At 43.6% G+C, this 17302-nt stretch overlaps 1 protein-coding gene across 14 annotated transcripts in view; it reads left to right on the top strand.

Moving 5' to 3' along the window:
* The window catches only part of SIPA1L3 (signal induced proliferation associated 1 like 3), a 308825-nt gene that overhangs the window by 200870 nt on the left and 90653 nt on the right, over positions 1-17302 (top strand). For all 14 annotated transcript variants that reach the window (XR_013163484.1, XM_077132031.1, XM_077132021.1 and 11 more), the window contains 3 exons: positions 2661-2764; positions 5760-5917; positions 11940-12516. Coding sequence is in view for 13 of the 14 variants with exons in the window: in XM_077132031.1 (XP_076988146.1) it covers positions 2661-2764; positions 5760-5917; positions 11940-12516 (839 nt within the window). In the remaining variant the exon portion in view is untranslated. The remainder of the gene's footprint in view (positions 1-2660; positions 2765-5759; positions 5918-11939; positions 12517-17302) is intronic.

Here is a 17302-nt window from a genome sequence, read left to right as displayed (position 1 = left end):
CTCACCTCACCAAGCCTCTCAGAAGACTAAGCCCAGAGAGAGGAGGCAGTAGGAGGAATAAGGGTATCATGCCAGTTACTGGTTTTGTCATCTTGAACAGGTGGCTTCACCTCTCCCCACCTCAGTTTCCTGTGTAAATTGAAGGCAATAATTGATTGCGCTTATCTCAGGAGCATTGTTAGGGTTCAGCACGGTGTTGAAGATCTGCCTGGCCTCCACACCCTCCGTGAGGGGGACAGAACCAGTAGTGTGCTGACACCTCAGCAGGTCTCACAGCATGCCAGCACATGGACAGGCACTGTTGTTCTCAGTTATTGATGATGTCATTTCTTTAGTCACTAAAGGAGCAGGACAGTCAGAAAAAGGAAAAGGAGCATTATTATCTCCCTTCTCAGACAAGTGTCTGCTCCAGAGACTCAAGTTCCACCTCCCTGAAATATAGATGATAATCTTTTCCCCCTCCCTGGATTGTTGCAAAGATTAATAAGCCTACACAGTTAACCATCTAACAGTATTAGCTCTCAAATCATCATCTGTGCTGTAGATCCTAGGGAGCACAGTGTTCCTGGCTTGAGTCTCCCTGATTAGCAGGCAGGGTGGCCCAGCTCTAGCAGCTGGCTCCTGACCTGGCTCCAGACCTGGCCTCAGTGTTACAGTGCCCTAGATCATAGCCCCCACCAGAACAGAGACTTTTCCATCTGCTTTCCTGCTATTTTCCCATTGTCTGCCACAATTAAATAAAGCTTGGGAAGCCTTATTTTCCCAAAAGGGCCAAGGAATGGGCTTCCAAGGGTCTCTGAGGTACCCTGGCATTCTGTGGAGCATGGTTTGTGGGTTCATTCATGCATTCAACAGAAATATCTTGGCTCTCCTCCCTGGAAAGATAGGGTAGTCCCTTTGCACAGGGTGTTCGCAGACTCTGCCTTCACACAGCCCGCCAGCAACTGGCCCCAAATAACTGATTACAATTATGGTAAGTATCAGGAAGGAGCAGTTCAAGATGATGTGATCACATATTATGGGGAACCTGACCTCATGTGGGGCTAGGAAAGGTTCCTAGAGAATACAACATTCAATCTGTGAGGGATAAGTTGGAATAAAACCAGGCAAAGAGGAAGCAGGAAAAGCTTTCCAGGCAAAGTCAATAGCATATGCAAAGGCCCTGAGGTTCAGAGGCTGTTGTCCAGGAACTTAAAATGAAAGATGAGGTTAGGAAGGCAAGCAAGGGTTCCACCATTCAGAGCCTTAAGGCTAAGTAACAATTAAGGATTTGGGTCTGTTTCCCACAAGGAATTCAGAACCCTTAAGAGGCAGGGTTTTAGTTAGTAGACTGCCGGAATGTGATATACCAGAAACAGAACAGCTTTTAAAAAGGAGAGTTTATTAAATTGCAAGTTTACAGTTCTAAGGCTGTGAAAATGTCCAGATTAAGGCAAGGCTATGAAAATGTTCAAATTAAGGCATTCAGGGAAAGATACCTTGGTTCTAGAAGGCGCGTGATGTTCAGGATTTCTTTCTCAGCTGAAAAAGCATATGGTGAAGTCTGCTAGCTTTCTTTCCTTGTTTTGTAAGGCTTCCTGGGGGGCATTTTCCTTCTGCTCCAGAAGTCTCTGGCTCTGTTGGTTCTGGTGGCTCTAAACCTTTTTCCAAAATGGTTCCCTCTTAAAGGGCTCCAGTAAGCATCCCCACCTTGAATGGGTGGAGACACTTCTCCATGAAAACCATCTAATCAAAAGTTACCACCCATAGTTGGGTGGATCACATCTCTGTGGAAACAATCAAAGAGGTCCCACCCAGCAGTATTGAATGAGGATTAAAGGACATGACTTTTCTAGGGTACATAATAGCTTCAAATTGGCACAGCCAGCATTAAATATAGTTAAGACTCTGGGACAGATGACCTGGGACTCCACCGCTCATAGTGGTGTGACCTTGGGAAAGTCAGTTCCTCCCTTTGCCTCATTTCCCATTGTGAAACATAGAGCCAATACTAGGGTATGCCTCTCCCTGGTTATAACACCCGCACCCAATTGGAGGTAACCACTCTCCTGATTCATGATCATTTCCTTGCTTTTCTTCATATTTTTGCAACCTATGTATGCATCCCTAAATGAGATAATTTGTTTGATAACTTTAATGTGAATGGCATCATACAGTATGTGCTTTTTTGTGTCTGGCATCTTTTACTCAACATTATATTTGTGGGATACACCCTTGAATACCTATAACAAATTCCTTTTCACAGCTGTATATTTTTCTGCAGTATGAATTCACCACAATTTGTCTATCCATTCTTTTGACTGATACGCAAAGATTCTTGTGTCTGTATCCTGGAACACACGTGCAGAATTTCTCTAGGCCATGATCCTGGGAGAGGAAGTGCATAGTCATCAATTAATCCTGTCTTTAGGTTTAATAGATATTGCTAAAAAAGTGATTTCCCTCCCAATTTACACCCTTCACCAGCCACATAAAGAGTTCCAGTTATTTTACCTGATAGATGTGTAATGTAGGGGTTCCTATTTATCTAAATTTATTTCATTCTGAAGAATAGATTTAAGAAAAAGCATCAAGTGAAAAATTAGCACAGATGGTGTGTGGGATATGGCAAAAACCCAGAGGTTTTAGAAATATGGTGCTGACTGGTTTTTCCGTTTCAGCTGACTCCACGGGAACCCACTCCCTCTACACAACATACCAGGACTACGAGATCATGTTCCACGTTTCCACCCTCCTCCCTTACACCCCCAACAACAGGCAGCAGGTCAGTAGGGCCCAGGGTGGGGGACCCAAAATGATTTCCAGTTGATGCGCAGTCAAGTCCCAAGGCCCTTGCTGCTCCCCAACTGTTAGGTGGCTGACATTGGCTTTCCTAGTACTATCCTATGGATCATGAGGAGGCCCTTGGCCCAAGGTCACTTCACCAGTGCATTAGAGGCTCGGTCAGGCAGGGTTTGATGTATGTTTGGTGCCAGCTTTTCTTACTGTTCTTTGGCCACCCTGCTTGTCTCTAGCCATCCAGCTCCCCTGAGGGTCTCTTGAATCATCAGGAGTCCTAAGAGAAATGAGTGAATCAGACAACATTATTTTGGTTGAGTAACAGAAATTTAAACCAAATTGGCTTAAGCCCAAAATGGGAAGGCTAGGAGAGGGTTGACTTTAGGAATGGCTGGATCCAGAAGTTCACACAATGTTAGAAATCCTCCCCATTTCTCATCTCTGCTTTTTTCTATGGTGGCTTTACTCAGGGATCAGTTCTCTCCAAGTAGCAGCAGAGATGTCCCTTAGCAGCTCTAGATTCTCATCCCATCAGCTTATCAACCCCAAGGAAAAGAAATATACCTTCCCAGTTATTCCAAAAACAGTTTTGGGGCTAAACCTCACTGGATCATTCACTTGTCAGACCCTGAGTCAGTCCAGAAGGGCCTGACTGGCTAAGACAGGCACCTGCCCACTACTGGCTAAACTCAAATAGAAATTATCTTGTTCTTATTTATATAAGTTTTTATGTTATATAAGTTTAGTCTTCATGTAACTGATAAAATATCTCAACTAAAACACGGACAATGATGAGAGAGGTGCCTTCCCAAAGGGCAACTAGGAGGTGGCTACCAGAAGAAAAAGGAAAGGGCATTGGGCAGGCAAAAACCACAAATACTGCAGAGAGGCCATAAGACAGGGCAACCAGCTCCTCTCCTTGACACCCACTATGAACTGGGCCCTGGGAGTAACACTTCCTAATTTCTAATTATCAAAAACACCACAGACTTTTTATTTCTTTTTCTGAATTAATGCAAATTTTCTAAGAAATGATAACTATGCAACTAAGTGATAATATTGTGAATTACTGATTATATATATAGAACGGAATGCTCACATGTTAATGTTTTAGTTTGTTGTTAAATTTTTTAATTAATAAATAAATTTTTAAAAAATACCACAGATTGTTGAAGTTTAGAAAGTGTATATATTTTTTCTAGTCAGTACAGATGACATTGTAGATTTTGTGTGTCAAAATATGGTTAAAATTTGGTAATTTCATAATGTTATCCTAATAGCATGCTGTTAATAGCGTGGGTTTCAGATTTAGACCCGAGTTTGACTTCTTTTTCTGCCACTTCATAGTTATGTGATCTCAGGTAAATGACTTCTTCTCTGGGCCCTGGTTCCTCCCTCTGTAAAGCGTCAGAATGATAGTGCACAGATCTCAGTGTCATTGAGAAGGATCCATCCACTCATGCCCAAAACCAGAGCACAGAGCACAGTAGTAACTAATTATTCCTGGGTATTTGGAAAGCATGGAGGGGAGAAGCCTGTGTTTGGAAGACAAGTAAAAGGATACCATGGGCTGGTGGCCTTTGATTTGCTCAAAGCCTCACTCAGGGTCAGAAAGAGTCAGGCTAGAGCCAATAGGAGTGGAATCCCTGCTCCTTCCTTCCAGTCAGAGTGTGACTTAGGGCAAGTCATTTGACTACTCTGAGCCTAAGTTTTCTCATCTGGGAAAGGGGCAAGATAAGGTAATGTCTCGTGGGCATGCTGTGAAAATTCAGTGAGATGGTGAGTATGAAATGCCTAGTATGGGGTCTGTCACAATGAATAGGCATTTCATCTAGAATTTTCACTTAATCTGGTTTAAAATACTAATAAAGAACTAACACATTAATAGTGTGAGTTATAGAGAGTTTGGATTTTGTGCTGTGAGCCATTTCATTTAGAGCTGCAGGTGACTCACATCCATCCATGGATCTCATGCGGCCAGTGTGGATGGATGGCTTGAAGACTAAACTTAAGTACATAAAAGTAGTATCATTTCAGCCAGTAAACAAAAATGAAAATAACCTGTGAAGATAACCAAGTCTTCCTCAGAAAGCATGATGAGCAGGGCAGAAGGAGGAAGGTTGGAAGAGAGAGCAGCCGCTACTGCTCCCCTCTTCTCCAACTCAGGCACCCTGGGGAAGGGGCAGAGGCCTAGAGTTGGCCTTCCCCATTGGCTCTAGCCTGACTCTTTCAGACCCTGAGTGAGGCTTTGAGCAAATCAAAGGCCACCAGCCCATGGTATCCTGTAAATATTTACTGGGCACTCATTGTGTGGCAGTCACTGCTCTAGGCACTGGGGACAGTGAATGAAACTGACACAATCCCTGTTCTTATGGAGCTGAACTTTAGAGGAGAGAGACTAAAAACCAAAGGCAGAGGATGGAAAACCTCTGTATGGGTGGGGGAGGGGGGATTGGTAAATACTAACTAATAGTGGAGGAAGGCGAGGATAGGGGATGTTGGGGGGTGGGGGGTGGAATCTTGGGTTAGACGATTTTGTGAAGTCCTCACGGAGGTGACATTCCAGCAAAACCCTGAAGGAGGGAAAGGGTTCTGAGGAAAGGAATGCTCTAGACAAAGAGAGCACCTGCTACAGAGGCCCTGAGGAGATAGTGTTTCAGGCAAGTTTGAGGAGCAGCAGCAGGCCATCGTGGCTGTAGAGGGGGATTGAGGGGGAGAATGGGAGGAGTTATCAGAGAGGTTATGGGACAGATCTCATGGGGCCTCCCAGGCCATGATGGGGACTTTCTCCATTCCTGTGAGTGAGACAGAGCCCCAGGAGGGCTCTGAGCAGGGGGAGGGCCATAACCTGACTCAGGGTTCACAGGCTCCCTCTGGCTGCATGTGGGGCGGGGTGGGGGGCTGCTACTATGACCTTGGCAGAACCCCTCCAGTCAACCTGTGACGATCTCCTCTCCCCAATTCTGTTGCCCCTTCACCAGCTACTAAGGAAGCGGCACATAGGAAACGACATTGTGACCATCATCTTCCAGGAGCCCGGAGCACTGCCCTTCACCCCCAAGAACATCCGCTCACACTTTCAGCATGTCTTCATCATTGTCCGAGTCCACAATCCTTGCACTGATAACGTCTGCTACAGGTACATGCTTCCATGCATTGCTTCCAGTGGGATGAACCAGGGAGTGGTTCCCCTAGTTCCCCATGCACACCCAATAAATCACCACAAAGCTGAGTCCCAACATCCAGGCAACATGCTGAGAGAGAGAACAGACAGCAAGCCCAGGTGGATTGCCTCCTACATTTCTGTTTCTGCTCTAGTAGGTAACCTCAGTCCAGATATTGCTGCACCTGCTGACAGAGTGATTCCCAACCAGAAAGGGGCATTTCACCCTAATTTTGATAGCGAGCCATCAGGTATTTATATTTGCCTGGAATCTTTCGGTTGTAAGTGACAGAAACCACACCTTAATCTAACTTAAGACAAAGAGCAACTATCTATATTGGCTGACAAAATTGACAAATTCAAGCGAAACTGGATCTGCTCAACCTTTCCTGTAGGTTGCGTCCTTTTCTGGCAGCTTTAAGCTTAACAGCTATCAGCTGCAAATCCACCAAAAAAGCTTTTCTTTCCCAGAGGTGCACCAGAAGCCCCAGAATTAAGGCTCATTGACCTGCCTGGAGTCGCATGCCTATCCTAGAGTCAGAACAACTGTCCAGGCCTCAGACAACAGACCACAAGGACTGAGAGGCATAGGAGGAATTTCCCAGGGGAAAATCAGAAGAGTAGAAGGATGGAGGCAGAGCAGGTAAAATCCATCAGTGATGCCCCCTCAGGAAAGAATGGAGGTTTTTAGTTCACATATTGTTGAGTAACAGAGGGTTCATACCCATTCTTCATCCTCCCAAGCAACAGTTCTCACCCAGGGGAGCGGGTGGCCCCCAAAGGACAAATACAGAGCTCTCTGGGTATGGGGTGGGAAAACAACTGTGGTCCTTTAAACTGTCCGGTCAATAACCTGGCCCAGGCCAAGGTCAGTACTAGTCCTGAAGCAGCACGTCTCTTGGGAATAGTCTAGAGTGTGTTCTTTTCCATTTTTTGAAAATGGTTTGAAATTCAAAATAAAAAATGAACTATAGATTTAAGTCTCCCTCCCACCCCTGAGCCTCAGCCACCCAATTGTCCTCACAGAGGCATGCTCATTCCTAGGAGTTTCTTGTGAGTTTGATATTTTATGTGCATACAATCAAATATATGGAAATATTCCATCTTTTTAATATAAATGGTAGCACATCAGACACACTGTTCTGCTTTTTTCTCTTCACAGTCTGTCTTTGAGATCTTTCCACAGCAGTGCATTAATTTGTCTTTTCTTTATGACTGTATATATTTCATTGTATGGATGCATCATAATTTCCTCAATCTCTGTTGATGGATACTTGAGTGGCTTCATGTAACCTTCTATTAACAGTCCACCCTGCAGTGAATAGCCTTGTAAATACTCTTATTGCACACATGTCCAAGAATGCAGCCATAGGAGATGCTGGGTCAAAAGGTGAGTGCATATATGTAGTAGGAATGGCAATTCCACCAGTTTCTTCTCTCACCTGATTGTGTGAGAGAAGCTTCCCCAGCCTGCACAGGGAAGGTTTGGAGGGGATTCCAGTGCACAGTGCTCGCTGTTAAGACCGCTATGTTGAATGTGTTGCCTAAGTGGCCGCATAGCAGGGCCTCCATGTGGATACCTGCCCAGGCCTAAAACCTCTCCCTCCTGCCCATTTGTTCCCAGGACATTCCATAGCAGCTGCAGAGTATCTGTGTCTCTGGGCTCTGTGTGGGCCTGAGGTCATTGAAACGATGCCAGGATTTCAAAGTGCATTGTTCCTTGGCAGCTGAAAGGTGGTCCTGATGAGGGAAGATTGGCTGTTTCTCTCTCACACACACACATACATGTACAGGAAAAGGAGGCAATCTTCCCGAAGCACACCCAAGGTAGTCTGAGTGGCCTTGGAGGGGCCTTCCTGCTTCCTTCCCACTCATCCCTGGGTTATCACAGTAGCCTTGCCAGCCAACCTCCCACCCTCTCCTCTCATCCCTTCTGGCCAGCCTCTGCAAGGCCTCCAGAGTGATTTCTTTTTCTGATGCACAGATCTCTCTTGTTTCTTACAATTTAACTTAAAATATTATATTATGCAATATCTTAAACATTTTGAAAAGTACAGAAAATAATATAACAGATACCCATGTGCTTACCACCCAGATTTAACAGATGTTAACATTTTGCCATATTTGCTTCAGCTCTCTCTCTCTCTTTATTTTTTAAGAAAGAAAATGTTAGAGCTACACCAAAGCTGTCCCCTCACTACCTTGCTTCTCCCTCTCTCCTTTCTCACAGGCAGCTACTCTCAGGACAAAACTTACCCTCTCCCTCCCCTGTGGGAGCTCTTCCACAAAACCCCAGGCTCCAATCTGACCCAACCTGACCTCTGTCCCCTCCATCCCTTGTGACCTCCACCATGCCCAGTGAATTCCAAATTGTCCCGCAAGACGAAACTCGGATGTGCTTCTGATATCCTCTAGGGGTTACTCACCCCCTCCCATGCTCTGTTGCCAAACACATTTCTGGTACAGTACTGTAAAAACAATTTATTGATGTGGTCGTGGCCTCCCCAAGAGTAACTCTTTGTCATAGTCACCTTCATATATCATATATCACAACACAGTGCTTAGCATAAACTGAGCCCTAAAGACATTTTTGCTGGCCAGACAGATGCCTGGCCCAAACATAGAAGGCACTAAGTAAATAATTGTGGGTGTTCTAGAAACATTTTCTGAGCTACAGTCATCAGGTGACCTTGAGGTCACACTGTCTTCTAGTTATGTAATGGAATCATCCTCCTTTTGGCTTCAAGCGTGTTGTTTCTCACAGGCACACAACATCTCTGTAGCCTGTGGATGGTTAAAACCCCAGTCCCTCCTGCGGGGAAAGCAAGGGACCAGCTGCTCTGATTGCATAAAAGACTTCAGCAGCTTACAGTTTCATGATTCTTAAAATCATGATCAGGACTACGGGAAAAGCCTAAATCTGTTGCTGCAAGTTCTGAATGAAGCGATTCACATATCTGAAAGCACAGTCTGAACATACCATTAATTAGAACTAGGGATTGGTGAGGTCATCGCATCCATACCCCTGCCTATAGGCCAGGCCACACCCACAAAATTTCCCACAGAAGGAAACCTGCTCAGTTTGTACGGCCTTTGAAGAATCTCTCCACTAGGAAATGCCTTTTTCTGTCAGACTTAAATACCCATTATACCTGGGTAGAAATCTGTTCCTTTTTTGTTCAATTTTAATTACTGCTTTGGTCAATATTGAATACCTGTGCTGGTACCAATGCGGTACCCGCCCATGCAGCACTCCTGGGGCATGGAGAAGGGTTATTGGACAATATGCGGTAGAAATGGAAGAGGGCATCTGGCCTGATAACTGGGTCATGTGGTAGCCCCCTCGCTGGTCTCACCCCAGTCCATTACAAGGCAGCCATGGTGATCTGTACAGACTGCCAATGGGATTGTCACGCTTTGCTAACATCTGCATCTGTTATGGTCCCAGCAAAGAGCAGATGATCCCACAAGAATTAACTGAAAGGAACTAATGAACAGATTATTAACCAAGGTATGGGAGGTTAAGAGAACAGTAAGGCAAAGTGAGGCACTCAGGGACTAACAACAGCAGAAACCATTACCCCAGCCTTAGATTTGATGGGATGTGGGAGCAGTTTCTGGAAGCTGATGAGAGCTACAGCCCTGGGCAAGGGGGTGACTGATAGGAGCTTTGGTTGGGAATAAAGGACCACGGCCACCATCACAGTCAGCAGGGAGTGAGAGGCAGTAGACCTTGACCTCTCTCTTCCACCCTTCCACCTCTTGCCGGAGCTTCCCATTGGCCAAGCTCAACTAGCAGCCAGAGAGCACAGGACCCTTCCAGGCATCGAGCAGGACAGAAAATGGTAGAGACTGGATCTGAAGGATAAGCAGTGAAGAGCCAGCAGGTCATTAAATGGTTCCTTTCTCTTATAAGAAGAGTGAAAATTGCTCACATACCATCAAAGGCCCTATGTGGTTTGGTCCCCAGTATACCAGTCCCCTGCCCCCTCACTGCGCCTTCCTCTTTGGGCTCTGGCCAGCCTGACCTCATTTCACCCTGTGCATGCCCTCTCCTAGTTGGGCTGCTATACACAGCCTATGCCCTCTGCCCAGAGTACTCTCCCCTCAGCATTCCTCTGGTTCCTACTCACCCTTCCCATCTCAGCTAAACTAGTGCTTCCTTAGAGGGGCCCTCCAGGTCCTTCTGTTATTCTGTCTTAACACACCCTGTTCATTTTCTTTCTGTTCACATATTAATTCGTGAGTGCATTTATTTAGTTTGTCTCTCCTAGATTAGAAGCCCTGAGAGGGCAGGGACTGCTATAGCTCCAGTGCCCAAGACAGTGGGCATCCAGGACATGCTTGTCATACACATAAGTGAATGTAGCACTCTCCCTCATTAAGATGTGCATGTGGGTGAGTCAAAACCTGAAAAAGTATTGTATTATGTTTAAGTTTCTTGGAATATCTTTTAATCAGGAATTTCAGTGTTTAAAAAATTTTCCTACAGTAAGAAGAAAAATAGTACAACATCTTTCACTCTTGTTCTTACAAGTTGAGGTTTTTATAGGGGATAGATACACTTTGTAAACAAAAGAGTTTAAAACACCGTTTTTCAGTGAGGGCCTTGGTCTTCTGCCCATGGGTCAGTACTCTGGCAGATGCCTCAACCTTTGTGCTCAGTTTTAGAAATTGTCTGCCCTCTATAGCCAGTAAGTCTCGACATGATTTGATCATTAAATTCCAAGATATTAATCAAATCTCCAGACTTGATCTCTAGCAAATCTTCTCAGAGGCCATCCCCAGCTCAAGGAAGCTGCGGAAGATAGGGAGCATGGCTGACCTCTGATTCTCCACCTGCACTCCCCTTCCCAGCCCTGCCAACTGCCACTTGTTGACCCATCCAGGATTGGAGCAGAGGGAGAAAAAGAGTGGGAAGAGGCAAGGAGTGGCACTTAGACTGTAATCATAAACTGGCTGTACACTCTCTGGGCTCTTCTAGGGCTCCCTGCCCAGCCCCTTAATCTCACAGGCCAGTGGCAGACCCAGGTCCCCTCCCAACTATCTGAGTCCCTTAGGATGAACCTATTCAGGGAGGAAGGGAGAGGATGTAGCTCACTGCCCAGCTTTCTCCAAAGATTTCCTCTGATAAGATCCTCCCTCTCTAGGTTGCGTAGTGGGTGTGGGAGTTCATTTGGGGAAACAAGTTTTAAGTCATTTTCTTTGTACATTCTCACCTAGTTGCTATCTGATTTCTCTCATATTGGCATCTCTGGAAAAAATGAACCACTTCCTGTTTTAGTGAATTTTCAAAATAACCTTTGTTGGAGTGATTTACAAAATGCATTAAGCAATGTACACAAGTGTTTGAAACAACTACATTTTGTAAATGCCTCAGTTTTCCTACAGTAATGCTGTATAACAAACCACCCCAAAACTCAGTGTCTCACAATTAGAAATATTCCTTTCTGGCTCACACATCTGCAGGTCAGCTAGGATTCAGCTGGGCTTAGCTTCACGCCACAGGTCAGGCCCAGGTCTGCTCCATGTGTCTCTTGTCCTGCTTGAATCAGTTGGTCACTGGGGGCATGTTCATCTCATGGCAATGGCAGGAGCCCAGGAGGTAAGCCCAGTAAGCACATTTCAAACCAGTCACATGACCAGGCCAAGATCAGTGGGGTGGGGATGTACATACCTATAGAAGTTGAGGAAGGAGTGAATTTTGCCAAGCTATAGTCCGCTACACAGTCTATGTGTTTGTAAAAAGAGAAAAATTAAAGTTGAGCAATACTAGAGAATTATACTTTAGCTGTCTGTGGATCTTCAATCGTCCACTTTATAGGAAGATGTGTATCCTCAGATATTTTTAAGCTTCAAATCTAGTTTGCCAGCAACTTATTAGATGTAGACTTCTATTCTAAAAAAAGGAAACTCCTATTTCTGATAGTATAGTTTCTTTCTAAAGATAGTCATAAGTGCTTTTTTCCTGCTGTCTAAACGATTTTTCCCTCCCCAGTATGGCTGTGACCCGATCCAAAGATGCTCCTCCTTTTGGCCCCCCCATCCCCAGTGGAACCACATTCTGCAAATCTGATGTCTTTAGAGACTTCTTGCTGGCCAAGGTGATAAATGCTGAGAATGCTGCACATAAATCCGACAAGTTCCACACCATGGCCACCAGGACCCGCCAGGAGTACCTCAAGGACCTGGCTGAAAACTGTATCTCCAACACACCCATTGACTCCACTGGCAAGTTCAACCTCATCTCCTTGACCTCTAAGAAGAAGGAGAAAACAAAAGCACGGGCAGGCGCTGAGCAGCACAGCACAGGGGCCATCGCCTGGAGGGTGCTGGCTCAGGACTATGGCCAGGGGGTCGAAATTGACTGCATTTTGGGAATTTCAAACGAGTTTGTGGTGCTCCTGGACCTTCGCACCAAAGAGGTAGTGTTTAACTGCTACTGTGGGGATGTCATTGGCTGGACCCCAGACTCCGCAACAGTCAAAATCTTCTATGGGCGAGGGGACCACATCTTCCTACAGGCCACAGAAGGCTCTGTGGAGGACATACGGGAAATCGTCCAGAGACTGAAGGTAAGGGACAGAGCTCTACAGTGGTGCAGCAGTTCACATGGTTTGGCACATATCCTAGAGACCACTGCAATACCTTCCCTAGTCCAGTCTTTTATGCTGAAACATTAATTGGCCCCAAGAGAATCAGAATTATTAACGTACATGCTAGGGGTATGGTGGCTCCTGCACAGTGGATTCTTTCTGGGGAAGATTTGGGTAGGATCTGAGGTTCTTCACACCATCACCTTGGAAGGATAAGACATTGACTCTAAATACTGACATAAAACATAAGTTCACACATATATTAAAAATGTAGGGGTGGGCGGGCAACAGTGTCTCAGTGGCGGAGTTCTCTCTTACCATGCCAGAGACCCCGGTTTAATTCCCCATGCCTGTCCATGTTTAAAAAAAAAAAAAAATGTAGGGATACTTCCTAGAAGAATCAAAATAGAATGGGAAACTTTTAGACCATTAAAGGTTAGAACCAGGCAGGTAGAGGAAAAAATATTAAAAAGCATGATAAGACAAGCAAAATTAGTTGGCAGGAATTTCTTCCATATTAGAAATCACAGTAAATGTAAATAGTGTAACTTCCCCTGTTAAAAACAAAGACTCATAAAAGTCTAATCCTAAACTCTTCCTGTACAGCTCATGCTTAGACTTTTGGCCAAATGGAGGGTGGCAGATCACTTTCAAGATAGATGACAACTGAGTTGGTAATGACTGATTGAAGCATTGTATTGAGAAGTACTCAGGCCACATCTGAGCTCCGTGAGAAGGAATGCTGTGGTCTGTGATTGAAGCCAATGCAGGTTTTGCAGTGTGACATGTGATATCATAGTAGTTAAGAGCACAGGTTCTAGAGCTAGAAGGCCTGGCTCTACCACTTACCAGTTTTTGTCCTTGACCAAGTGACTTCACTGTTCTGTGATTCACTTTCCCCTTCCAAAAAAAGGAAACAATAATCATCTAATCTCATGTGAAAGTTTTGGGGATCAGATGAGTTATTTTGCCCAGAAAATTAGCCTGGTTGGTGGCCTGTGACCTCCAGTTGCCACTGTTGCTGGTGGCTGTCCTTGCCCTTCTGGGCTTTTGTGCTCTCCCTTTAAGTTCAGGTCAGATTGGTAAAGCCTTCTTTCATATCACAGTAATAGTTTTCTAGTGTTTGGATTTCCCACTAGAATGTGAACTCCATTAACCAGGGCCTCTATTGCTTATCCCACAAACCTAGATCAGGGCTGGCACATAGTAGGTGTTTAATAGTGGTTGGTTGAATGCCATAAGTATTTTATATGCATGATCTTGTTTGTTTATTTTTAATGTTTTTATTGTAAAAAATTAACATACAAACATACAGACATTCTTGGCATACAAACATTCCATACATGGTATATAATCAATGACTCATAATATTATCACGTAGTTATGTATTTATCACCATGATCATTTTTTTGAACATTTGCATCACTCCTGCAAAAGAAATAAAAAAGAAAAACTCATACATACTATACTCCTTACCCCCCCCCCCATTGACCACTGGTATTTGAATCTACTCAATTTATTTTAACCTTTGTTCCCCCTATTATATGTTTATTTTTTATCCATATTTTTTACTCATCTGTCCATACCCTAGATAAAAGCATCAGACACAAGGTTTTCACAATCACATAGTCACATTGTAAAAGCTGTATCATTTTGCAATCACCTTCAAGAAACAAGGCTGCTGGAACACAGCTCTACAGTTTCAGGTACTTCTGTCCAGCCACTCCAATACACCATAAATTAAAAAGGGGTCATCTATATAATGCGTAAGAATAATCTCCAGGATAACCTTGACTGTTTGGAATCTCACAGCCACTGAAACTTTATTTTGTCTCATTTCTCTCTTCCCCCTGTTAGTTGCAAAGATTTTGTCAATCCCTGATACCAGGTCCTGGCTCATCCCAGGGTTTCTGTCCCAAGTTGCCAGGGAGAGTTACACCCCTAGGTGTCATGTCCCATGGGAGGACAGCAAGTTCACTTGCCATGTCGGCTTAGAGAAAAAACACATCTGAGCAACAAAAGAGGTTCTCTGGGGGTGAGTCTTAGGCCTAGTTTTAAGTAGGCTTAGCCTGTCCTTCGCAGAGATAAGTTTCATAGGGACCAACCCCAAGATCAAGATTTCAACCTATTGATTTGACTGTTCCCACTGCTCACAAGAATACCAGAAATTCTCCAAATGAGGAAGTTAAATATTTCCCCTTCTCCCCATTTGCCCAAGGGGACGTTTTACAAATACTTCTTTATTCACTGTTCAAATCACTCTGGGATTTATCAGGGCATCCCACTAACCTGGACAAACCAACGAAATCTCATGCCCTGTTCAAGATTCATGTACTTATTCTGTTCAGTTAAACTGACCATGCAAGTTAAATTAGGAAATACGCTACCCAAATCATAAATTTTACACCAAATAAACATCTCTCCCTTTAGTCTCACATAAAAGTTGAAGTTTTAAAATATGGATGATATCATCCTTTACCCAGTCTTCAGATATACCTTAGTCCTATCCAGATCACCTTCATTCATATCTGTGCTCAATGTCTAATCACTTTTTCAACTTTTTAAACAATTCCTGTATGGCTTACTACTGACTTTAATAACTTCAGAGGTCTTAACTCTGAGTCTCACGGTGTCACATAAATACCTGAAGTTTCTGGGAAAGATCATGTTATAAGCAAACAGCTCAGTATCTGAGAATTTAGAATTAACAGTTACACCTCCTGAATATATATGACTGTAATAAGAGCTTACAATCTAAGAACGTTTACAATATGCTCCAACCTGATATCCCATGCTCTCAAGTTTAGTACATCAAATTTTTACATTATGCTTAGTCCATATGATTGAGGCATGATAATATTTGTCTTTTTGTTCCTGACATTTCATTCGACATACAGCTCTTAAGCTTTATTCATCTAGTTGCATACCTCACAACTTCATTCCTTCTTGTGACCCCTCAGAGGTCCACTGCATATATACACCATAGTTCCCCCTTCCATTGTACCCTTAGGCCACCTCCATTCATTGTGGATCACGAATACTGCCACCAGAGACACCAGTGTGCAAATGTCCAATTGTGTCCCCACACTTAGCTCCTCCAGATATATATTGAGCAGCGGGGTTTCAAGATCATATAGCAAACCCACCCCTAGTCTCCTGTGGAACCACCACACTACCCTCCAAGGGGCTGCCCCTCTCACTTCCCTACCAACAGTGAATAGATACATCTCTTTCTCCACATTTTTTCTAGCACTTGTTACTCTCTGCTCATTTTTATTTAGTTTTATCACACATCATACAATCCAGCCAAAGTACATAGACATGCCTTTGCCACCAACTCTATCTGAAGCCATTTCCTTTTCTTCCACAAAGAATCCATACCCCTGTCTCAGTCCCGGCTCCTGTTGACATTTCGTTTTGGCATAATGCCTTTGTTACATTCTTTGGAAGCATATTACAATGTTACCATTGACTATAGCCCTGGCTTACATTGACTGTACTTTTTCCCATATACCATCTATTTTCAACACCCTGCAATACTGACATTCATTGGTTCTTCCTCAAGCAAAAAACATTTTTTAATTTGTACATTTAATTACCATCATTGTCCGCTCTAGGCATTCCTAAATTATACCATCTCAGTCTTTATCCTCTATCTTTCCTTCTGATTTCATACGTGTCCCCAGCCCTTCTCCCTCTATTGTACTCACATTCAGCTTCATTCAATATATTAGTATTATTGTGCTACAATCAGGTAGTATTGTGCTATCCATTTTTGAATTTTTACTGTCAGTCCTGTTGCACAATCTGTATTCCTTCAGCACCAGTTACGCAATCTCTACCCTGTTTCTATTTCCTGATAACCTGTGTTCTTAACTGAAATACTCCAAGTTCACTCATTAATATTAGTTCATATTAATGAGACCATACAGTGTTTCCCTTTTTTTCTGACTGATTTCACTCAGCATAATGTCCTCAAGATCCATCCATGTAGTTATATGCTTCGTGACTTTATTCTGCCTTACGGCTGTGTAGTGTTCCATTGTATGTACATACCACAGCTTGTTTAGCCGCTCATCTGTTGATGGACATTTGGGCTGTTTCCATCTCTTGGCAATTGTAAATAATGCTGCTATAAACAATGGTGTGCAAATGTCCATTTGTGTCTTTGCCCTCATGTCCTATAAATAGATACCTAACAATGGGATTGCTAGATCATTTGGCAATTCTGTACTTAACTTCCTGAGGAACCACCAAACTGCCTTCCAAAGTGGTTGTACCATTTTATATTCCCAATAACAGTGAATAAGTATGCCTCTTTCTACACATCCTCTCCAGCACTTGTCGTTTTCTGATAATGGCCTTTCTGGTGGGTGTGAGATGATACCTCATTGAGGTTTTGATTTACATTTCCCTAATAGTTAGTGAAGTTGAGCGTCTTTTCATGTGCCTTTTAGCCGTTTGTATTTCCTCTTCTGAGAAGTATCTGTTCATGTCTTTTGCTCATTTTTTAATTGGGTTGTCTTTTTGTTGTTGAGTTGAAGAATCTCTTTAAATATTTTGGATACTAAACCCTTACCTGATACGTGGTTTCCAAATATTGTCTCCCATTGCGTAGGCTGCCTTTTTACTTTCTTGAGGAGTTCCAATTTATCTATTTCTTTATTCAGTGCTTGTGCTTTAGATCTAGGAAACTGCCTCCAAGTACAAGTTTTATGAGCTATTTCCCTACATTTTCTTCTAAAAGTTATATGGTCTTAGCTCT

This window comes from Tamandua tetradactyla, chromosome 16 (assembly GCF_023851605.1).
Source record: "Tamandua tetradactyla isolate mTamTet1 chromosome 16, mTamTet1.pri, whole genome shotgun sequence".
In the NCBI taxonomy this organism is placed as follows: Eukaryota; Metazoa; Chordata; class Mammalia; order Pilosa; family Myrmecophagidae; genus Tamandua; species Tamandua tetradactyla.
Note: the sequence above shows the minus strand (reverse complement) of the source record. Positions and strands in the feature narration are given on the sequence as shown.